Here is a 24564-nt window from a genome sequence, read left to right on the forward strand (position 1 = left end):
TACTGCCCATAATGCTCAGTGTTTAATGCTTATTTCAAAACAATTTAAACTGAACCATGAATCACAGCTTTCCTTACAAATATATCGAAACAAAATAGATCATCAGAGGTACATTCAAAGTGTCACTATACCCCTCTCCTATGGCTTCTTGTCCATCTTCCCCATCTAGTTTCAACATAAAACCTAGAATAATAGTTAACAGTATCAAAAAAGCTGCCAAGGAAACAAGTACTTGAAGAATTTTTCACAAAAGCAATCATTCCCCAAATAAAGTTTTATTTTGAAAAGAATACAACATAGTCATAGAAATTTAGGGACACATTTAGCAATACTCATGAGTCAAATTATATTACAAGTGAGGTCGCCGTCTGTGTCTGATTATTCCCATGAATGGAAAGATATAAAGTTGCAGCTAAACCAAAGGCAGATATCTAAAAACACCGTAACTTATTTATATGCTTTCATTTCATACTTGTGTCTAAATATTTAGATGGGAATTGATGCAAATTCACATGAGATAAAGAAATATGCTGCCCAGATAATAAAAATTCTTTTTACTTTTCTTACTGTATCACAGATAGCGTCACCAGTGATTTCTGTACAAAGGAGCACCACATGGCAAGCTCTTTCCTTCCTGATGTAAACACAGCATAAGGCTTTTGGCATTGCGGTTCGTAACTCCCCCAGGTTGAGGAAAATAGCAGTGACAATTTAAGAGTTTTCTACATAGAGCTGATTTCATCAGGAAAAAAAAAAAGGTGTTATATATGTTCTTCTCAAGACCTTTATGTTTTAGTGAGGAAAATTCAATATACAATTAGTGAAAGTAACTTGTATATGATGGAAAAATTGTTTGTGATTCTCTAAAAAAAACAAAACAAAAAAATCTAGAGGTAAACAAGAATGAAAGGCCTCAGACACACACCTGGACCCTCTCACAGCATAGGGTTTTTGAGGTAATTCAGTGCTAATCCCAAGTTTATTCAACAAAACCAGAGCCATTCCCAGATCAGGGGAAGAATTCCAAAGCACCCAAAACAGCCAATTAACCATCTTCAAAGGATAAGGACCCGAAGATAAAAAACAAAAACAAAAACAAAAAACAAAACAGAACAAAAACCAAAAAACAGCATAGACTGCTAGGAGAGCAAATTGAAGAGAGAATTAGGCCCAATGAAGTCAAAGGAAATTTTTGTTTTTTCAATAGCAGAGGGCAATATAAGATGATGAATTAGGGAACTTCGATCTGGTTGCCAAGTTGCCTGACCTCAGGCAAAACAATCAATTTCTTTGAAGAATAATGTCCTCATCTCTAAAATAGGTACACTGAGATCCACCAGCTTTGTTCAGAGGCTTCAGAGAGATGAAAACCAAAGACAACAATGTACTTGAGATCCCTTTGGAAAGATAAGGAACTATTCTTAGTAAATGGAGATTCAGGGGCTTTTTTTTTTTTTTTAACATATTAAGGATAAAAACCAATTTCAGGTAAAATTAGTAAATCTTCTATTTTTTGACCTAGGACAGATTTCTATGCAACAGTAGTTGCTGTGAGTCTGTGTCATTTTTTGATAAGCAGAAATGGGAAATTTTTGATTGGCTTATAAATTTCTCTCATAATACAATGTTATTGTAGTATAATATAGTACATAGAGATTTTATTTAATAAACCAGGAAGGGTCATCAGCCACACTTAAAAAGGAAACACTGAATAAACATAACTCTACCTCAGCTCCAAACTTCTGACACATTATTACAAAGACCCAGAAACACATAATTTGTCCTATTAGTCATTAGAGGTTATTAGTCACTAGGAACGGAAGTTCATACAGATTAGGTCCTGGGCAGAACGTTTCAATGTATACATATTTCATTAAGTTTGTGACTCACTTCAGCATTGCACATCTCAGTGGGGCAGTAACTGTTAATAAGGCCAGTTCAACAACCACTTTCCTCTTGCTTAAGCAGACTCAAAAGCAGTTACAGATACACCGTTTCATTATAACATAAAAATAGTAAGCCTTGGGCTATCGCACATGGCTTTTCAAATGTCAGTATCTAACTTGGATAAAATAAGGGAAAAAGAAATAGAGGGAGCTGATTTGTGCTGTAACCTGTTCTTATGTTGGGCATGCTCCCAGCTGCAATATTTTAAAATTACGAGTAAGCAAGTAAAACAGAAGGCTTTATATGTGAAAGTGGAAAATGATCCAGAAGTCTTCTATTCAAAAACAAGTTAATTTTTTCTTCCCAATAACTCACCAGAAAGAAATGGGCACTTAGGAATTCTAGGGCTTCTTCTGAATGATATTCAGAAAAATACATAAAAATAAAAAACAGAGTAAGAACAGCACATTATTTAAAAATAAGACTTCCTTTACAAATGGTTGCCCTGTCTTTAAGGATGTGTGCCATAGAAAATGGGCACGTGTGTCTCTATAACTCATCATGTTTATATGTAAATTCTCTGGCAGATATAAATCCATCTTTGTCTTCATCTTCTTTATCAAAAATATCCTCCACCAAAACATCATGATGACTTTCATTCACCACTGCACCATGCTTTTCAAATTCCTTCTTTAAATACACTTTAACCTACAAAATAATGGGTCTCATTAATAATTCTAATTCATAAGATACCCATATCAAGCCAGTTAATATCACAGAGTGGACTGGTAGTTCATTTGATTATGTATAACAATGACTAAACAATTACAATGTATTTGTAATGACAGTAAAAGGTATTATTTCCCCTTAAAAACTGTTGCTATACTGCTACAGTAAAGACACAGAATATTGCTCAGAGGCGAAGACAAGGCTTATATTATCTGAAAAACACCCAAAGAAAGCATACTATCTGTTCTTGATCCGAGTCTAAATAAAGCCAAGCATTTGAAAGACTGCAGTCTTTCACTCCATTGAATTATCCAGATCTCATTTTCTAACTAGGGCCAGAATCCCAGATATTTCTCTTAAAATGAGATTAAAGGATAGCATTTTTTAAACTTATTTAAATTTAAAAAAAAATTATTAAATCCAGTATAATTCACATAGTGTAATGTTAGTTTCAGATGTACAATATAGTGAACAATTCAACAGTTCTATACATTACTCAGTGCTTATCATGATAAGTATACTCTTAATCCCCTTCACTTATTTCACCCATCCCCCACCTGCTTCCCAGCTCTTAATGGCATTTTTTAATTTAACTAAGTGTCTGGTAATAGTTCATGCCATGGCCCTGGCTATGATCATGCCTCATGACCTTTCAATCTCAGACATTAAAGCAAAATCCAACCTAATGAGTGCTTAGACCAAAATTTTCCACTCTCCTCCAGACATTTAAAGATATAAACAAAATACTGTTCTCACTTACCTACCAGATTCACCATAATGCAGTTCAACCTGCATTTTCATTTTTAATCAGAATCTCTATTACTCCTTCTGTTAGATCAATAATTTCAAATCCTTTCCCCCCTCCACCAATATGTAAATATATGACATACATTTACTTTTAAGATTAAGGAGGTTTAATGCAGTTATAAAAAAAAAAGGGGGGGATGATAAAGCTATATGGATTAATGTAGAATATATCTGGGCAGTCTGGGTGGCTCAGGGGTTTGTTTAGCACTGCCTTCAGCCCAGGGCCTGATCCTGGGGACCTAGGATCGAGTCCCACATCAGGCTACCTGCATGGAGTCTGCTCTCCCTCTGCCTGTGTCTCTGCATCTCTCTCTCTCTCTCTGTCTCTCTCTCTGTCTCTCATGAATAAATAAATTAAATATTTTTTTAAAAATGTAGAATATATCTCTAGGATATACTGTATGAATAAAGCAAGATGCCAAATATTATGTATGTCCTGCTACTTTTTGTGTAAGAAAAGGGGAAATAGGAAAATATATTCACATTTGCTTGTATTTGCATAAAGAAACACTGGAAAGATACATTAGAACCTAATAAAATGGGACATCTGGGTGGCTCAGCAGTAGAGCATCTGCCTTCACACTCAGGGCGTGATCCTGGAATCCCAGGATCAAGTCCCACATTGGGCTCCCTGCATGGAGCCTGCTTCTCCCTCTGCCTGTGTCTCTGCCTCTGTGTGTGTGTGTGTGTGTGTGTGTCTCTCATGAATAAATAAATACAATCTTAAAAAAAAAAAAGGGATGCGAAAGAGGGGTAGATCACAGAGTAGGAGGAGATGTGGGTGGGAGAAAGACTCCTTAATAAACACCTTTTTTAATTGGATAGATTTTTTTTTTGAATCACATGAATGTGTTATATATAAAATTTTTTTTAAATGAAAGGTAATTAAAATTTATACTGGATAGAAAAAAAAGTCCAGACTAGTAATATTATGAGATGTTATGAATTTAGTAACTGTAGATCATGACCCTGTGAGCTCATAACAACTTCACTTATTTAAGACTTAATCATTTCCTGGCCATTAGAATGAAGTTGATCGAAACATAAAAAGGGACTTGACTTCTGACCAGCCAAGACACAACATAGAACATGGGCAAACAGAAAAACACAGAGTAGATGTCTACCTCCACTTGTCTTCCCATAGCAGCCATACTAAAGACAAGTATGTGTAAAAATCGCTGCAAAAGCCTAAATAAATTATAGAGACCTTCTTGCTTTCTTCTTACTCAAACATTAAGATGAGCTGGGAAAGATCTTCTGATCTAGAAAACTCAGCCTGGAGTCTCCTTTCCCCAGGTGTCAACCAGAACAAAACAACATGTGGGTTGTTTGCTGCTAACTGCTAGAAAATTTAGCAGTGCATTTAGCAGCCAGTTTACAGTTTTAAACATAAACCATCAATATGAGCTATTTCTCAGAACATCTGTTTCTTATACAGCAACTCCAAAACGGGAATTGTGTTAGCAAAATGGATCTTTCAAAAATTCAGGGTGATGGCAAGATACAATGAACCTTAAGTATGGTGGGGAGAGGAGGGCAGGGGCAAAAGAAGGAAAGATGGTTTTTAAGTCTCAATAAATTTCTCTCCAAAACAATGATTTCCTATTTTTTTAAAAAGCCAGTATTCAAAGCATCAGCATTTTCAGAAAACTTATAAATCATATTTTATCCAAATAAAAATAAGTTTTCTTTAAAAATACATTTTTTAAAAAGTGATGAGAAAGAGAGAAACAAAGAAAGGAATAAGAGGAAAGAAAGATCACCTCAGCTTTAGAGAGTTTCCAGTCATCGTTAAGATCCATTTCTTGGAATGACTCATGGGATCTCGGTCCATTTCGAATCTCCAGGAGATCAATGTTGAATATCAGTGTACTCTCTGGGGGAATTTTACCTGACATGAGGAGAGAGGAAGGTTAAGTTTCATTTAAACAATCCCAGAGTCTTGATGACAGAAAAGTTACGATATTGAACAAAATATTCTTTTCATTGAATTAAATGAAGAGCCTTCCTAACATTGTCACACTTAAATGACTTATAATTATATTTTACTCAAACGAATAGAATAGAGAAGGAATAATCCAAACCAGTAGATAAAAAGCAGTCTGTTTTTGGCTTTGCGATTACAAATAGTTTTGTGCACATGAACACACACATACATACAGATATGCCTCATGGCCTGGTATTAAATTTCAAATATGATTAAGATATTACATATTACATGTCAAGAATGACTTAAAGGGCTTTAGATAATTCAGAGTTAATTATAGTACAAATGATTTACTACCTTTGGCATCAGCAAAGTCCTGACCTAGGAATACATACAGTACTGCCATTTACCACTAGGAGGCAATATCTAGCTGGGTGAGATCTGGTGTCACACCAGCCGTATTAAAGCTTACCCCACCCTTTAAGCCTATTTCCTCATCTGTAAAATGCAGAATCTGTTGGGAGGATGAAGGAAGATAAGTCTGCAAAATATTTAGCATTATGCTTGATAGATAGTGAGCTCTCAGTATATGTTACTAGGATAGAATTACCTCACCAGCTTTAAAAACAATGTGGAAAAGTCTGACAATTTCAGAAAGTTAGGCAATACCCCCTGATATAGAACATTATGCCTATTTTGAAAAAATTTCATGAGACAGAAGAAATTAAAACAAATTTCTGAGAAGAGAGATTAAAAAAAATCTTTAAAAATGAAAAGAGCTTTGTTCAAGTCCCAGAGACCTTTAAAAAAAAAAAAAAAACTTTCTGGGAAGTATGTTCACTTTTTTCAACCGGTTTCCTTATAATTATATTTAACACACAGGTCTGGGAACATGACAAATATTTCTTAGTTACCCCACCTCAAATCCCACATATTTCCATGAAAGCACATTTGTTAAATATTTAAAAGAACAAAACTTACACTGTGTGTCCAAGCTTACCATTCCAGATCTAGACAGAGAGAGGGCATGCACTAGAAGCGTCGACAAAACTGGTGTCTTTCCAAAGGAGGCATGCAAATATGGTACCAAAAGACTACAAAATTAGTATTATGTATATATTAGAACAGTTAGTTTCATGGCTCTCAGTTTAGAGGAAATGACTCAAATTTAGATCTTTACTTGTTATAAAGTAAAATTGAGTTATATACAATATAGAGAAAGAGTAATGGACTAATACTACATATATATTAAAGGTGAGACAAGATACAACAGGAAGGTAAAAGAATACACTTGAATATCAGAGAAACATTTTCTGGATACTTGATTTTCTTCTCTAAAGAAAGTATTAAAATAAGAATTGAGTTTGGTTAGTAAATCCCATTCTGTGCATAAGATTTATACAGCAAGTTCCATTTTAGAATTTACAATGCTTCACATATGGCACTTACTTTCTTCTAAGTAAACTGCAGCTAGGATTCTCACTTTGTAAATAGCTAAGCTACCTAAGGATACTGTGAAGTCTATGTTTCTAGAGTATCAGTGTGTTCCCTGTCTGGTTCTAACGACTACTCAATAATTTTTTGGCAGGGGGCACCTGGGTGACTCAGTCAGCGAAGTGTCCCACATCTCAATCTTGGGTTTCAGCTCAGATCATGATGTCATGGGTCAGATCATGATCTCAGGAGTCCTAAGATCAAGTCTCTGGTCCAGCTCTGCGCTCAGCAGACAATCTGCTTGAGAATCTCTCTCTCTGTCCCTGCCCCCCCCCCCACTCTCTCTCTCTCTCTCTCTCTCACTCTCTCAAATAAAGAAATCTTTAAAAAATAATAATTTTTTCATTATATAATACATGCCCATTGCAGAGAATTTGGAAAAGACAAAACCAGAAATAAAAATAATTTCCAGTCATCCATCATTATCATTCTTTATTATTTTCTTGTGATTCACTCTATATGTAAATAAACTTCAGCTTTATTTTCTTTTATATATAACACTATGTCATACACACTTGGATAAAATTTTTTAATCTTTGAAATGCCGTTTTTTAATAGCTGGGCCAGATTTCATTTAGCTAAACCCTTCTCATTATCCACTGAAGTTGGTGCCAATATTTTTGCTATTAGAAACAATGTAGTAATGGACATCCCTGTTCACAAATCTTTCTCCTGATACTTGATTATTCCCTTAGGTTAAATGAGAAAGGAACTATAGGACACATGCATATCTTACACAGGAAACATCATCAGGCCTCTTGTAAATAGCCCTTTGGAAAGCTGCATGGCTTCCCATTCAAACAGCAGGTATGCACGCCTGCTCTGGAACAAAGGAGCACAAACTCTCCTGGAATCAACTAGCCCATTTGCTTCTCTTTTATTAAACTCATTTCATGTCACTCTTTAGTTTTATAAATGAACTGTAAAAAAGTTCTAAAACAACTTTTTTTAAAAAGATTTTATTTATTTGAGAGAGCATGAAAGAGAGAGAGAGAGACTGAGATCACAAGCAGTGGGGATGGTAGAGGGAGAAGCAGGCTTCCCACTGAGCAGGGAACCAAATGCAGGGCTAGATCCCAGGACCCTGGGAACAAGACTTGAGCCCAAGGCAGCTGTTTAACTTACTGAGCCACTCAGGCGCCCTAAAACAAGTTTTAAACAGGAGCGAAAGCAATCTCCAAAAAAAACTTTGTTGTAGAAAACTTCAGTTGTGAGTCACTGGCAGCCCACATCTAACCCTCATTTAATGCCTTAATAATCTATATTTTACACATTCAACTCATCAAAACCTTTATGTTGAATAATCTTTCTTTTTGCATTGTGAAAATAAATTGATGAGTTTCAGCTGGGGATGATGAAAAAGTTCTAGAGGTGGATAGTGGTGATGTTTGTATAACAATATGAATGTTCATAATGTTACTGAACTATACGCTTAAAAAATGGTTAAAATAGTACACATCATATTATGGGTATTGTGCCACAATTTAAAAAAAATTTTTTTAAAAACCCATTATTTTGGTTAATATGGTAGTTAGTTGTTAATGATAGAGGTCAAGGTTCCAGAACTATTTATGATTAGCTCAGTTGTCCATTAAGATATAACAGCTTTAATTTGACCATTTCAAATGATAAGACACAATCATACTTCCTAAAAAAATATACATCTCTACTTACTTTTAAGGAGAAAAAAAATCCCACATAGTAGTTACTCTAATTTCAGTCTCCTAAATCCAGAGAACTCCAACGCTATAGTAAAAATGTAGAATTGTTTATTACCTTTTCCTTCTTTTCCATAGCCCAGGGCAGGAGGAATGATGAGCTTTCTCTTCTCTCCTACACACATTCCCTTCAAGCCCTGGTCCCAACCTTTGAGAGCTTCCAGGATGCCCAAGGTAAACCAAATGGGCTGACCATTGTTATGTTTGTGACTATAATAGAAAGAAAACACATTAGAACTTTCTAATAACTTTTTTTTTATTTCTACGGTGCATTTTTCCCCCATCCATAAGTGGTTAAACTTGAAAGTTAACAAAAACAGCTACATACATACGCACAAAACCAAATCAATTTTGTAATTCACTGTCCATATTTCTTGATGCAAATTTCACACAATTGACTCAGGTAAAGAAGGTGAGAGGGAATAATAATTAAAACAGTTAATAACTATTTGTGATTTATTGTGTACCCTGACAATGAGCTAAATATCATGATTTCCTCATTGTACAGAGGAGGAAACTCAGGTTAAGTGTGCCAGTATCTGATCTAACTCCAAAGTTCAAGGTCTTAACCACAATGATGCTGTCCCAGGAATATCATAAGGGGGCAGAAGAGGGGAAAAAATAATGGAAAATAGGTGAGTTTGGGAAGGAAGATGAGAAGCTAAGGAAAATTCACTGCCAACCTTTGTGAGTCCGTACCCACATGGACTTCGGAGTCAAGAGCATAGCACCTTCAAGCCTATCCACAAACTCTCCCAATACATTGCCTGGTGATGGCTCTGATAGGTGGAAAAGGCTGCTTTTCAACCCTGAACCCCACCTAGGCAGTGGCCACAGGCATCTTCTGTGAGGCTATGCAAGGAAGCCTGGAGGAGTGGCCCTTCAAGGACTGAGGGAGAAGGAAATAGCCAAAGTATCCTGGCTCATGTGCTGGAGAGAGGCCAGCCTAAGAAATCCAGCTGGCTGAGCAACTAGGGGACTTGAAGGCTGAGTAGTGCCTGAGCCCTGAATAGCTCCCTTTCAGGGCAATACGGAAAGTGTTCTCAGGGACAACTTATAGGTGAGAATGAGATACCACTGTACTAGATTAGTTACTAAATCCAGGTAAAGATCATTACTTCTCCTTTTCCTTAATTTCCCCCCATGACTAAAGAAACAAACTGCTGACTGTACAACATTTGGGAAGGCTAGAAAAGAATAAAGAAGGAAGAAAACAATCTGCCACCCAGTGCTGACTACAGTTTTGGCACATTTCTTGTCACAGCTAAAAGACTTAAGCTACGTACCACACAGGCTATCGTTCTAGAAATTGCAAACATGCTTTACGATGGACCATTTGATGGTAATTATTCACAATATTCAGGGTTAGTAGTTCCTAACCATCTACACTGAGGTTACATGACAACAGTTCCCTCATCAGGTACTAGAACATTAGTAGCGAACTCCCAAATAATGTCTTACAGCTACCACCAAAGTCCACATACCATAGGTTTTTCCATTCGAGACCTGAAAGAAATCACGCTGTGTCTAATAGAGATTGAACTAAAAATAAAAATGTGATTGAAAATTTTAAATGCAAGTCTTAATACTGGTTAATGTGGCCCTGGCCTTGTCAATAAGGAGATAAAGCTGTTGAAAATTCTATGGCAAGCCACTGTTTTTGTAAAGTTTTGCAAGGGCTAACAGAGTTCAGAGAAGGGTGCCATTCGCTTCTCCAAAGCCTCAGGACAGACCAGGTCTGAACGCCCAATGAAGGCAGGTCATCAAACCAGGTCTAGGAGGGGCCACAAAGCTTCACTACTTTAGTTCATGCTGTTCTCCCTACCTGGAATGTCCTCTCCGCTCGCATTCTCCACTGAGAAGGAACCCTCCACCCATCTTTCAAGGCCCATCTCAGTTATGATCTCTGGGAAGTCTTTCTCTTTCTCCACCTCTTGGAGCATAAATAATTCCAGACCCCACTGTGCTTTGTGAACACTTTGAACGTTCTGCACTATATGGCATGAGTTATTGACTTGTCTTCTTCCTCTCTGTAGATGATGTACAGCTGGAGGCCAAGAACCCATCACCTCTGCATCCTCAAGTCCTGACTTGTGGCTGTCCAACAAGGGTTGGTTAGATGAGCAGAGAAATGAATGGACAAGGATGGAGGAGTCAAAGTTTTTTAATCTTCCTAGTATCAAGCACAGAGCCTAACACAAAAGAAATGCTCAATAAATACTGTTGGAACGGAATAAAGAGAATCAGTGCCTAATTCGAAATCTGTACACTTGTAAAACTTTTCTTTGTTGCAATTTCTTTGCTTATAGAACAGAAATAATGATAGTGTAACCACCTGAAAATCCTTCACTGTAGGTATTGGATTAATCTTCCATAACCACACCCACACCCATCAATGAAGTCTTTGAATTTCTAGAAAGAAACAAATAATGAAACAAATCATGGTACTGTGCCTTGACCAAAATGTCATCTGTAAGAACAAAGATTAAACAGATCAATGGACCAGCATTAGCATATCCTACTAGCGAATAAATGATTGTGTATCCTTCTCATGATGCCCGCTGTGAAAAGTTTTAAGTAAATTTCACCTACGCCAAGTGAAAAATGGAATTGAGTTATTTCCCTCGGGATTGTTGTTTGAAAAATAAGAATTCCTTTAAGTCTTTTTCTCTATGTATTGCCTAACTCTAAACCTAGATTAATTCTGCAGTCTTTCAAAGATTCTAGTTCTGATTTTTATAATAATTAAAAAAAAATTTAACCCTTTATCCCTTACCACGTTTCCAGTAAGCACTTCAAAGGCTCTGTTACATAAGATGGTCGTTAAACAATTTCCTTTTCCAAAGAAGGAAATAACATATTTCAGTTTTTTGAAAGAGAGGTAAAAATCTGGTATAGGCTAGCTTTCCTGCCCGAGAGTTGGCATCGGTGGGTGGTTGGTTGTTCACTGTTTTTACCTCCAGGGTATAATTACTTACGTGGAGTGAAATAAGGAGCCATCCTTTTCTAAGTAGCCTTCATAGTGGACCAACATCAAGTCCCCCCCTTTGGTCTTGCGATGGCAGATGAAAGGCTTCTGCAGCACCTCGATCTTCACTTCTGGTTCAGGGATCAGAGCCCCACTCAAAGAAGTGACCAACAGCGTCAGCACCGCGTTCCACAGGAAAAGCCTCATCTCGCTGCAAAAGGAAAGAAGTTCCTACAAAAACAGAGAAAGGGCCCCCCACCTCATGGAGCTAAGAACGTAGCTGGAGGCTTAAGGACAGCGGCCTCGGGCACGTTCATGACTCCCCGTTCCTAGCAGACGTGGCACATTTACTACAACAACTTTCCCACGCCTTGCAAACCCACCTCTAAGGAGTTAAACTCCCAACCCGGGGTCTGACTGGCTCCCGCAGCTGGGCCGCCGGGGAAGGACGGCTTCCCATTGGCTGGCGGTGCTGTCCGCTGGAGCCGCGCAAGCCAATGATGCTGCAACAATGACAGCGGGGCGGAGCCGGGGCCGGTCCGGCTGCGACCGCCCCCCCCCGGGGCGTGGTCCTAGAGCCCGTCGGGTTGAGAGAAAGCCGCGGCCTCGGACTTTGCGAGACTGGGGGGTGCGGGGAGGCGCGGACCTAACCGGAACCCCCACCCCCACCCCCACCCCCACCCCCACTCCCGGCGGATTCACAGCCGTAAAATTAGGCGGGCTCAGCTGGCTGGGAAGAGTGCCGGACCCGGGGGAAAGGGGTTCCGGAAAGACTCGTTTACTCTCACCCGTGCTGAGAGACCACCTCCCCGCCCCCCAGAGTCCCGCAATCCTGCTGCTGCGGTGATCTGACTTGCTGTATAAAGGATAAAGGCTTAACAAAAAGTTCCGTACGTTTCGCAGAGCGCGTTCCGGTGCGTAAGCCTCACAGCACCGGTGAGGTCGGCTCTTTAGTCCCATTAAATGATAAATATATCTGGGCTTGGAGAGGTTAAGTGTCCCGCTTAAAGTTCAGCCTCAAAGCAATTGAGCTCCGCCTCCAAACCAGGTCCTCTGATTCATTCTGCAACACCGCGTAACGTGAGGACGGCTAATAATATATCACTTAGGTGGTGACCGTAGTGTAGGGGGTCAGGGGTAGCTCCCAGCGTGGATGAGGACGGGCGGGCCTCCACTTTAAAAAAAGAAAAGAAACCGTAATCACGGGTTGTGAGCTACATTGGGTCATCTTAGCTTAAAATTATTGGCTTTGCAGTTTTCGCCTAATTTCAAAAGCAAAACATGTTCACTGTCGTCGATGTGGAAGAAACTAGAAAGCACGAAGATAGTTTTTTTTTTTTTCCGGTTAAAATACAGGAGTTGAATTAAATATGAGTTTCAGACACAACGAATCCATTGTTCTGTATTTTATTTGCTAAATTTGGCGATCTTATGCCAAAGAAAAAGGGGGTGGGGTGGGGTGGGGAAAATGGTCTATAGAGCCATCATCTACAAATAATCACCTTAAGGTTTTGGGGCATGCTTCTGTGACGTATGCCTAAAACAATTTGGATCAGATGGTACAGCTTGTTTCGTAACCAGCTCTTTCTGCACTTAATCTGGTGTTAATGTCTTCCCTGGTCAAATATCCTCAGCCCAGTACTTTCTCACACTTTAATTTGCTTAGGAATCCCCCGGAGAATCTTGTTAAAATGCACATTTCGACACTGGAGGCCTTGGGGTGAGATCTTGGAATTTCGACAAGCTCCTCGGTGATGCCAGTGCAGCAGTCCGCGGATCACACTTCCGAGGCCTGAGAGTGTAGACATGCTCACTAGGTGCACAGTATCCTATCGTGAGATTCCCATGAACTCCATAGGTTCTATTGGTGACCGACTCGATTTTGTGGGATCAATTAGCCTTTTTTTTTTTTTTTTAAGATTTTATTTATTCATGAGAGACACAGAGAGAGAGAGGCAGGCTCCATGCAGGGAACCCGATGCGGGACTCGATCCCATGACTCGATCCCATGACTCGATCCCATGACTCGATCCCATGACTCGATCCCGGGACTCGATTCCATGACTCGATCCCGGGACTCGATCCCGGGACTCGATCTCGGGACTCCGGGGTCACGCCCCGGGCCGAAGGCAGGCGCTATCCCGCTGAGCCACCCAGGGATCCCCTCAATTAGCCTTTCAATAAGGACTGGACCTGGGGACTGGAACGCAGGAGGCACCCTAAGGGGTCTCCTTGGCACTCACCCCCCACCCCACCCCCGAACATCGAGAGGTGGGTTCTTTCCGATCGACAGTACCGCGAACAGTCAGGACCGTGTCCCGCACTGGTCGCAGACAGAGCTCTCCCTCCTTCCCGTGGACCCGTCGCCTCGTCCCGAGCCAGCCTCCCAAGACTCAATTTCCCGGCCATCCCCTCGGTCTACGTCAGCCCCGCCGCCGCCGCCGCCGCCGCCGCCGCCGCCGCCGCCGCGGTTGCTGCCAAGCCCCGGAGTGGATTTCGGGAACGTGCGCGCGAACGGCGCACCGGGCATGCGCAAGCCAGCCCCGGGCCCGGCCGGTCGGGGACTCAGGTAGCTCGCGGTCGCGCGGCCGGAGACCCGCCGCCTCGCTAGCGGCCGCGAGGAGGGTGCAGCCGCCGCCCCCCACGCCCCGCCAGCGCCTTGGCCTCCCGGGGGACGGAGCGCCGGCCCCGCCGCTCGGGGCCCCCGGCCGGCCGCGTCCTCACGTGCCGAGGCAGCCGCAGTGACCCCGCCCCCGGGCCGAGGATGTGAGGCTGGCTGGCCCGGCGTCCCCGCGGCGGGTCCGGGCGGCTCGGCAGCGCCGGGCGATGGCCCTGCTGCCGGCGCTCCTCGCGTCCTGGGGCTCGGGGCAGTGAGGGGCCCGGCGGGCGACGGCGACGGCGACGGCGAGGGCGAGGGCGAGGGCGAGGGCCGCGGCGCCATGGAGGGGGTGCTGTACAAGTGGACCAACTATCTGAGCGGTGAGTGGGGGCGCGCCGGGCGCCGCGTCCTTTGTTTGCGCGGCCGGAGGGCGGCGTCGGGGTCGCGGGCCCTCCCGAGGCGGGAGAGGCCTGCACGGCCGGGAATATTCCCCCCGAGCTGTGCTCACAGAACCGTGTCGCCCGTGCTGCGCGAGCCCGCGGCTGGGTGAGGGCCGGAGCCGCCGCCTCACGACGGAGGCCGGGCCCCCGCGGTGGGGCCCCCTGGGGGTCCGTCCAGCGCCGGCGGAGGAGCCGGTCTCCCCTGGCCAGCAGGTAGGTCGGAAGGCTCACTCAGGTGAGTGCCCGAGGGGAGCTGGAATTCCAGGGGCGAGACGTCCTTTCTTCCGCGCAAAGTTCCCGGTGCGGACACTTTTCCTTTTGTCCCCTTCGGAGCCCTCCGTGCGCGGGCCGGCGTCTCGGGACTTGCCTCTACACAGTTTTCAAAGCTCCAAAGTCCGTGCACGGTGTTTGCGTTTCTCAACGGAGCATCCTTTTTTTGTTTCACGGACTCGGAAATTACCATAAAAGAATGAAACCGTAGCAACTGTTTTGGTTGCACTGCCGAGCCAGAATGGCTTAAAAAAAAAAAAAAAAATAGTACCCCGCCCCCTTTCCAATGTGTGGAAGTACTTTATTTCATACCTTGGAAGGTCATAACTTAGCCTCCAACTGGGAATAGGATTCAGAACGAGCTTTTTTTTTTTTTTTTCCCATTTGTGCAACCAGTATGTTAGTAAGAAGTTAGAAGCCTTCTGCTTGCTGGAAATTGTGTTAGGCACCTTTTGGGAACTTTATTGTAGAAACTGAGGTGGGCACTTTTAATAGCATATTTGAAACCGGAAGTATTCCCAGGATCCCTTACAGTGAGAGAGCTATACTGTCCCATCCTTTCTCTGATAGAACAGTTTTTTAAAGGTTGCAGTGTGGTGACCACGGATGTGTCTGGGAGGATCAGTTGGTATAGTGACTTTGATGAGGTTACATGGCACAGCCAAAAATGCACCTGTTGGGTGTACCCAGGATCTCTTCCTTATGCAAATTGTGGTGAGAAGTGAGTTGTTTATTTTTCTTATTAGTAGAGACTGAGGGAAGAGAAGTGTTTTTAGAAGATCTGGCCTTTGCTTTTGAGCACTTTCTTTGAAGCCAAATGATGAAATTAGATGTGGATAACTTGTGACTGGGCTTTGGTGAATGTCCAATGCTGGTTAACACTCTACTAAGCCAAAAGAAACATGCACGATCGGGTCATTTTCCTTTGAGATCTCTCTGAGCCTTGATATGTATGGATCTTATGTCACTGAGTAAAATTTAGTTCCTGGTCTTTCACCCCTTTCTTTGCATCACACATGCTTTTTAACTTTTTTCTTTCATCCTGAACCCTGGTCCTTCTTTTCTTCCATCTCCTCCCCACCATTTCATTTTTTTTTTTTTTGATGATTTTATTTATTCATGACACAGAGAGAGAGAGAGAGGCAGAGACACAGAAACAGGCAGAGGGAGAAGCAGGCTCTAAGCAGGAAGCCCGATGTGGGACTCCATCCTGGGACTCCAGGATCATGCCCTGGGCCGAAGGCAGGTGCTAAACCGCTGAGCCACCCAGGGATCCCCTGATTCACCTTTTATTATTCCTCTCTTTCTCCTTTATATAGAAAGATTAGTCTCTGGGTACAGTCCCTGTTTCCTGTTGTGAAATGCCTTTTTTCCCCCCTGACTCTTTTTATGTACCCTTCAATAAAATAAAACTTCTCTAGAAGGATCTTTTGGAATCTTTATCCTGTGATGCCTGTACCATCTGTCCTGTTGGAAAAGAGTCGTCTTTTTTCTGCCCCAAGTGAAAGAAGTTAGTTCTGCAAATGTGCCAGGGTGGAAGCCCTAAAAAAAAGGGGGCTGGAGCCATTGCCAGAGGCAGCTGTCCTCTTATCATGCTGCTGCTTCCCTTGGACCCACGCGCCTCCTCATTGTGGGCATACTGTTCATGGAAGCCTGTCACACTACTGGGTACTTCTCCTGAATATACTTAAAATTATGTTTCAGTACATTGTCTTTCATCAGGAGATAAATTTAAACAGTATAGCCTACGAAGAACAAATGCATTCTTGTTTCTTGTATCTTCCTATGTAAGTTAGTCTCCCAGAAGAGTATAGTATAGTGTGACTATTAATGACACGCTTTGGTGAAGACATTACTACTTTTTCTTTTCTGAAGCTTGTGTTTTTTTTTGTTTGTTTGTTTGTTTTTGTTTTTTTATTTATTCATGAGAGAGGCAGAGACACAGGCAGAGGGAGAAGCAGGCTCCATGTAGGGAGCCCAATGTGAGACTCAATCCCGGGACTCTGGGATCACACCCTGTAGCCTAAGGCAGGCGCTAAAGCACCAAGCCACCCAGAGATCCCCTGTATTTTATTTTTTTGAAGCTTGTTTTTAAAAGTAATATTTTTTCTTGGGATTTTGCATGTAGTAATTTTAAAATACAAAAAATTCCAGTTTTTGTTCATGCTGAATTTTTCTCTAAATCATACCTGTTTGTGTAATTTTGTCGTACCCACTGCTTGATATGGGAAGCCTTTGGCAAATGTGAGTGGAGAAGTTAGAAAATCAGTTTATTAGCGGGTCCTCGGATCACTTGGAGGATATTGTTAATTTCAGTCACCACCTACTGTGTGTCCTAGGCAGTTTCTCAGGCACAGGGCAAGGGACACGACACAGAGTAAGACAGACACAGTCCCAGCCTTTGAGTGAGCTTATAGTCTGGTTGGGGAGAAAGACATCATGGAATAAGTACTTAGAAGCATGTTCCAAGCATGCGTGGTCTGGGGGAAGGTGAAGGAGAGAAACTAGCTTGGGTCATTGGGGAAGGCTTCTCTGAAGAAGAGATTTCAGCAGAGCCTAAAGGATAAATAGAAGCTAACTAGTTAGCAAGGTCAAGGCAGAGCTGCAGTTGGAGGTTGCTGAGAAGAATTTATAGCTACAGAGAATGTCAGTATGAAGACCGAAAGCAGGATAGAGACAGGTGAGTAAGAAAAGGAAAGAAGACCCACGTGGCTGCAGAGTTGAGAGCAAAGTTAATAAGGCTCCATCCACCAGGGCTACAGGGGGTCGATAGGAAGCTTGAAAGGCTCCTGCAGGGCGTCTTACACTGGGGTAAACACGGTGCAGTGGTGGGAGTGGGTGAGAGAGAAATGATGAGATTGTTTAAAAGCTTACTTTGGTTGCGTTTACTGTATTTTGCTAAATACTGTTATTTATTTTGTGAATTTCTTTGCCTCTTGAATTAAACTGGTAGGTATCAGTTACTGAAAGTTGGAAACATCATCAAACCCTGAGAATAGTATCTAAATTGCTTGCATGAGTGTGGTGCCAAAATACAGAAATAGAAGCAGTTCTTTTTCTAATACATTAGGTATTATACTCAGGTACCATCTGCTCCTTAAAAGAAAAGTGGAAGAAAAAAAAAGTAAAGGAGAGCTCATGTGTATTTTCTTCCAAGAGCCCTGAGCCATCCTACTTTTTAAGCATCTGATTTAGGGTCAAACCCTCTCTTCAGGTATTTGATTAAACCTGGAATGCAAAGGAAACGGATCAAACATTTCACAAACACCTATGTAGTGTGAGACACAGAGCTAGGCATTATAGGTTTGTTATTTGTATCTTTCAAGCCCTAAAACTTGCTCAAGGAATATTATACATACACACTTGTAAATTAGTGCTCTGTAGTAGAATCCTAGTTGAGGAGTCAGTTGATACCAGCTCTATCACTGCCAGCTTCAGAGTCGCTTTACCATTCTGAGCTTAGCATCTTCCTCCATAAAAATGATGAGATTTACCAGTTAATAATTATAAAGATAGTAAAAAACTTAATAATGTTCCAGGCACTATTCTAAACATTCTATATGGATTAAGTCATTTAATCTTCACAGCAGTTTTAAGAAGCAGTTGCCTTTATTCCCATATTCCAGATGAAGATCTTGAGACACAGAAAGGTAAAGAAACTGGCCCAAGGTCACATAGTAAGTGGCTTCAGAGTCATTGCTCCATTACATAATATTTTGAAAGGTCCTTCCTGCTTGATCATTATATAATTCTAGCTGATTCATAATGCACCTATATTTAAAGTATGTTGACCTAGAATAGCAGACTCTATTTGGGGGTAGGAGGAAAGGAAGAGTTCAGGAGTGAGGAAGACTTTGCTCAATATTGTGCATGTGTTTTGTCACAAGAAAATTTTCTGAACTGTGCTGTGAGCTTTCTGTTTTGCAGTTTTAGGTCCCTTTCCTGCTCTCTCAGCAAATGGGAGGTCTGCTGCCCAGAGCTCTATCCAGCTGCAGGCTTCAGGGGCCCAACCAGCAGGTTAGGGCACAAGCACATTGCAGTACTGCATTCCAGAAATAACACAAGCTTGCATCATGCTGACCAGATGGTTGTCTGAGAAAGTACCATAATTTTGCTTACTACACCCCAACTCAGGTGAAGGAAGGTGACTCCTGCCCATATATGTTTGTGCTATATAAACAGTGCCAAGAGGACATCTGGAATGTGAGTGATCAGAGCAAGATTCTCATGGTCTCATAACCCTGGTCAACATTTTTTGTTGTTGTTGCTTTAGCCTCTTTATTGAGATAAATATTCACTTATCATAAGTTTCACTCATTTAAAGTATACTAGTTAGTAGTTCTTAGTGTATTTATAGAGTGTAACCATAACTGCAATTTTAAAACATTTGCATTATCCCCTAAAGAAACCCAGTTAGCAATCTTTTCCACCCCACCCCCTCTTGCCCTTGACAACCACTAATCTTATGTCTGTGTAAACTTGTCTATTCTAGACATTTCATATGAAAGGAGTCCTACATTATGTGGTCTTTCTGTGACTGGCTTATTTTATCTAGTATAATGTTTTTTTGGGTTCATGGATATATAACATACATCAGTATTTCATTTCTTTTTATTACAAATAATACTCCACTGTACAGATATATCATATTTTGTTTATCCATTCATCAATTAGAAATTGGAGTTGCTCTATTCTTTTGGTTTTATGAGTAACAGTGCTGTGAATATTTGTGGCAGGTTTTTGTGTGGACATGTTTTTATTTCTCTTGAATATAAACCTAGGAGTGTAATTGCTGGATCACATGGTAATTCTCTTGAACAGTTTGGGGGAACAAACTTTTTTCCAAACTGGCTGCACTATTTTACGTTCTTATCAGTAATGAAAAAAATGTTCTTATTTCTCCACATTTTCACCAACACTTATTATTATCTGTCTTTTTTATTATATCCATTCCAGTGAGTGTTAAGTGGTATCTCATTGTGGTTTTGAATTCTATTTTTCTTTTTCTTTTTTTTTTTTTAAAGATTTTATTTATTTATTCATGAGAATACACAGAGAGGAGAGGGAGAGAGAGAGAGGCAGAGACACAGAAACAGGCAGAGGGAGAAGCAGGCTCCATGCAGGGAGCCTGACGTGGGACTCGATCCCGCCACTCCAGAATCACACCCTAGACCAAAGGCAGACGCCAAACCGCTGAGCCAACCGGGGATTCCCCGAGTTCTGTTTTTCTAATGACTAACGATGTTGATCATCTTTTCATGTGCTTATGAGCCATTTATAGATATTCTTTGAAGAAATATGTATTTACGGACTTTGCCCACTTGTTGATTGAGTTATTTTTTCATTGTGGAATTGTAAGAGTTCTTTATTCTGGATGCAGGTTCTTTATTAAATATGTAATTTGCAAATATTTTTTCCTATTCTGTAAATTGCCTTTTACTTTCTTAATGGTATCATTTGCAGCACAGATGTTTTTAATTTTGATGCCTAGTTTATCAATTTTTTTCTTTTATTTCTGTGGTTTTCCTGTCATATCTTACTAAACTATTGCCTAACTTAACCCAAAGTCACAAAGATTTACTCCTGTTTTTTTCCCAAATTTTTATAGCTTGAGCTGTTACATTTAGGTCTGTGGTCCATTTTGAATTAATTTTTGTGTATGATATGAGTTAAGGGTCACCTTTATTCTTCCTTATTCTCTGTGGCATCCAGAGTTCAGCTCTTTATTCATGATTTCAGTGACAGGACCATGGGCCAATATATTTGAATGTTTTAAAGCCAAAGAGATGAAGTCAGAAAGCCCTGAGTTCAGAGTTCTGCTCTGCTACTTAATAGCGCTGATGCCTTGAGCAGGTTACTTAATCTCCCTGAGCCTCAGTTTTAAGATGACAGCAAGAATAATAGCCATACTAGGTTTATTATAAGGATGAAATGGATAACATATATGAACCTGCCTGGTACATAGTTCATTTACTGTTAGGTTAGTTGGATAGCTGTTTTGATTAACAGTACCAGAAAATTTCAGTTTATTTTGTCTGTGCAAACTGTGGCTCCTCATGGCTGATGAGAGTATATGATATGTATCCTGAATTCTTTAAATCCTGCTTTTGGAAATTAGAGTGGTATAATTTATAAAGGAAGATATTCAAATGAACCATCAGAATCTTGAAATAGGCTCTGTCGTCTTATGACAGTAATTTTTTTTTTTAAAGATTTTATTTTATTTACTCATGAGAGATACAGAGCGAGAGAGAGAGAGAGAGAGAGAGGCAGAGACACAGGCAAAGGGAGAAGCAGGCTCCATGCAGGGAGCCCGATGTGGAACTCAATCCCTGGTCTCCAGGACCAGGCCCCGGGCTGCAGGCGGCACTAAACCGCTGCACCATGGGGGCTGCCCTGACAGTCGTTCTTTTGAATGAATGCTGATTACAGATCATGTAATTCTGTGTACTACTTACCTTTGCTTCTAGCAAAAATTAGTAATTTGTTAAGGAGCATAAAGACATTAGACCATTGCCTCAGTGGCACTCCATCAAAAGCGGCACCAGTCTTTCCATTGATTCTGATCTGTGTGTGATGTGGTTGGAGATGTTAGAGTGACTGTGGAGTCTTAGGTCATTGAAGTGGTCTGTAGACTGAAGAGGCCTGGGGACCATTTTTTTCAGACTGTACTCTCAGTGTTTAATCTGCCATTTCCTGTTACCATTACTTTCATCTTGCTTAGAATTGAGCAAAAGCCAATTAAGTTACATTAGGAATAGATTTGAGACAGATAAGAAAACAGGCAACAGAGCTTTGTTGGACACAAGACAGATGAATGAGACAACAGGAAGGGTAAGTCCAAAAGAATACTATGATGCTTGAGCATTTCTCTCCCTGGATCCATTTTCAAGTTGGCTCATGGAGTGTGTGACAGTATCAGGAGAGATGGAAAAATGTAAAACTTAAAGGTAGTCAAAGAGAGGGCTGAGCTTTCTCAGTATTCTTATTACATCAAGGAAGCAAAATCTCATTTGCTTGAGGATCTACTCCATGTCCTTTAGATAGAATTGTTCCTATACAATCCAAAACAAGGGTGGCTCTCTCTTGCTTTTTAAATACCAGAGGAATGGTTTCAGCAATCTACTTTTTAATGCAGTTTAATAGTCCCCAGTCATCGTTCATTCACTGAGTATGAATGAAACACTGAGTATCAGCTTCTTACTAGACCCTGTGTGGGTGTTAGAGATACTGTTTTGAGTAAGACATGATCCTGTTCTCAAGTAGATCATAGTCTAGTGGATATCCTTAACTATGAAAAAATACCCTTCTAAGTTCATGATTTTGACCCTTATTAAGCCTTTACGTGGTTATTTCAAGGTTGTGGTTTGACAAGACTTAAAAGAACCACATTGCATATAGCTGATCCATAGGTGTAGTTAGCTGTTACCTGTCACCCTCCGGTGTCTTTATTAGAATTTTAAAGGCAAATTTGGGGTATCCCTGATAGGCTGAAATGTCATCCAGGTTGACATCACAGATATCCTTCTGTTTTTCTGCCTCTACCGGCCAGTATACACAACCTGGGTGGAGACCAGCCCCTTCATCTGAGGCCTGTGTAAGCAGAGAGAAATGATATAGAGAAGAAAGTTAGAACATGTCCAAACAGGCATACTTTTGTCAAGAAAAAAAATAGGAATTCTAGAAGGAAGGGAGTGGGGGGGGAAGGAAAGAAGGGAAGTGGAAGGGGAGGAAAGGAAAATGTAGGAATCCTTTTTCAGGAGTGATCAGGGAAAACTTCATGGAGGAGGTGGGACCAGTGGGTGGGTAGAATTGACCTGAACAGAAGGGGCAAGTGAGAGAACAGAAGTGAGGAAACCAGTAGTACTAAAAGGGAGAGTGCGTCCTGAGACCAGAAGGAAGTACTGGGGTGTTGTTGGATTAATCCAAGTCAAGCCTGAGAGTTTTTAATTGTTAGGGAGTCCCTTGGAGTTTCTGAATAGGAAGGAAAAACAGGTAAAAACAATACATAAGGAAGATCCAGCTGGCTAAAACATGTTAAGGGAGGAGGAAAAGCTGAAATAATAGGGACAAAATGATGATGGAAGAGGAAAAGGGAAGCAGCATCCTCCATTTCACAGATGAATAAACCAAGGTTCTTAAGTAGTTAACTTAGAATCACACAGCATGGAGCGCCTGTGGCATAGTCATTTGATCCAACTCTTGGTTTCATCTCAGGTCTGATCTGAGGGTTGTGAGATCAAGCCCTGTGTCAGGCTCCTCGCTCAGCAAGGAGTCTGCTTGTGTTTCTCTCTTTCTCTCTCAAATAAATAAGTAAACCTTGAAAATAAAAAAAGAATCGCACAGCAAATAGGTATTGAGCCAGGTCTCCCTGACTTCATGTCCTTCCCATGATTTTATAGTGTGCCTCAGCATGGGCATGGTGTAATGTTGAAGCCAAAAGTGAAAAGGAGGAGAAGACTGAGTGACTGACGTGGAGGGATAGAGCAGCAGGGGCCCTCAGGTTAGGAACTAAGAGAGTAAGAGATTGCTGCATTTGTTAAAAGTGACATCATAGTCAGAAGGAAGAGGACATGTTAAACCTTAGATACTCAAGTTTAGTCCATCTCTCTCATTTATAAATTGGAAAATAATGTCCAGATGAATTAAGTAACATGCTCAAGAAGACATATCTAGGTGTTCTGAGTCTGAACTTGAACCAAACTTTCCTATTTTCTTGATTAAGGTGATGGTGACACATACAAGAAGCATTGCCCAGAACAAGTAAGCATTGCCCAGTTTGATAGCCCAAAGCACACAGCAGAGGTGACTTACAGCAGACTCCAACAGAAGATTCTAAAGAGAATTTGATATAATATATTGTAATTATAGTCTCCTCACCATCTGTATGTCTGACTCCCCAGTAGACTTTTACTCTTTGAAGCTAGGATCTTCTTTTCTCTAAATCTCTAAGCCTGGCAAATTATAAGTGCTCAAAAAATGCTTTGTGAATTAATTAATGGTAAATTGAGGAACCTGTAATTTAGTTAATACTTGGTTATTATCTGTTACTATTAGGGATGTCTCTTCTTCCCTCTTTTCCAGCTGCAACAAAACTCTAATGACTGACCTGGCAGAGGAGCACACAGATAACAAATCTCCTGTCCTGTCTGAAGCTCCCCAAGGGAAGCTGAGTTGTGGGGGAGGGCTCTGATGAGGTGGGATATAAGTGAGCACACACAACTGGACATGGAAAACACCAAGACTAGAGATCAGGGTCAATAACTATGCTTTCCTTCAGTGTAAAAATGGTAGGTTTTCTCACCTTTAACATATCTGTAAAACATCCATGATAAAATGTATTATAACCATCATATAATATACATGGGTTATGAATACAGCAATCATAATTTATGGTGAATAAATTTAAGTCTTGACTCACCACTTCAGAAAGATTGTTAATCCTATGGAGAAATATATTTATTTTTATTTTTTTTTATTTTTTATTTTTATTTTTTTTTTTCCTATGGAGAAGTTTAGTCTCCCTTTATTTTTTTGACATTACTTTCTCTTGAAATAGATTCTATGGAAGAATCGAGTTTCCTGTTACTTTGAATTAAGATGGAGGTTTACAGGTTTTGAAAGCTGAAAGAGACTATTAGACTCATGCTATAATTCTGTACAGAAGGAAATTAAAAGCTGATAGAAGTTAGAGGCTCATTCAGCCCTTTTGCCTCTTAGGTTCT

At 40.9% G+C, this 24564-nt stretch overlaps 2 protein-coding genes across 5 annotated transcripts in view; one reads left to right on the forward strand and one right to left on the reverse strand.

Moving 5' to 3' along the window:
- Positions 1-256: 256 nt before the first annotated feature.
- FKBP14 (FKBP prolyl isomerase 14) lies at positions 257-12567 on the reverse strand. Of its 4 annotated transcripts, none has more exons than XM_038557222.1 (5): positions 12425-12567; positions 11541-11741; positions 8621-8772; positions 5187-5314; positions 257-2595 (listed from the first exon to the last, which is right to left on the reverse strand). In XM_038557222.1, the coding sequence occupies exons 2-5, from the start codon at positions 11735-11737 to the stop codon at positions 2437-2439; spliced, it is 636 nt and encodes a 211-aa protein (XP_038413150.1). In that variant the 5' UTR covers positions 11738-11741; positions 12425-12567; the 3' UTR covers positions 257-2436. The 4 variants fall into 4 exon arrangements, with proteins under 4 accessions (XP_038413150.1, XP_038413147.1, XP_038413149.1 ...); XM_038557219.1 differs by having other exon boundaries at positions 11541-11761; positions 12425-12557; XM_038557221.1 differs by lacking the exon at positions 12425-12567 and adding an exon at positions 11914-12036.
- A 1582-nt stretch (positions 12568-14149) lies between these two features.
- The window catches only part of PLEKHA8 (pleckstrin homology domain containing A8), a 52998-nt gene continuing 42583 nt past the window's right edge, over positions 14150-24564 (forward strand). Inside the window, 1 exon segment of the mRNA NM_001167698.1 lies at positions 14150-14509. Within this exon segment, the coding sequence (NP_001161170.1) occupies positions 14470-14509 (40 nt within the window). The 5' untranslated portion in view covers positions 14150-14469.

Source organism: Canis lupus, chromosome 14 (assembly GCF_011100685.1).
Source record: "Canis lupus familiaris isolate Mischka breed German Shepherd chromosome 14, alternate assembly UU_Cfam_GSD_1.0, whole genome shotgun sequence".
NCBI classification, from domain to species: Eukaryota; Metazoa; Chordata; class Mammalia; order Carnivora; family Canidae; genus Canis; species Canis lupus.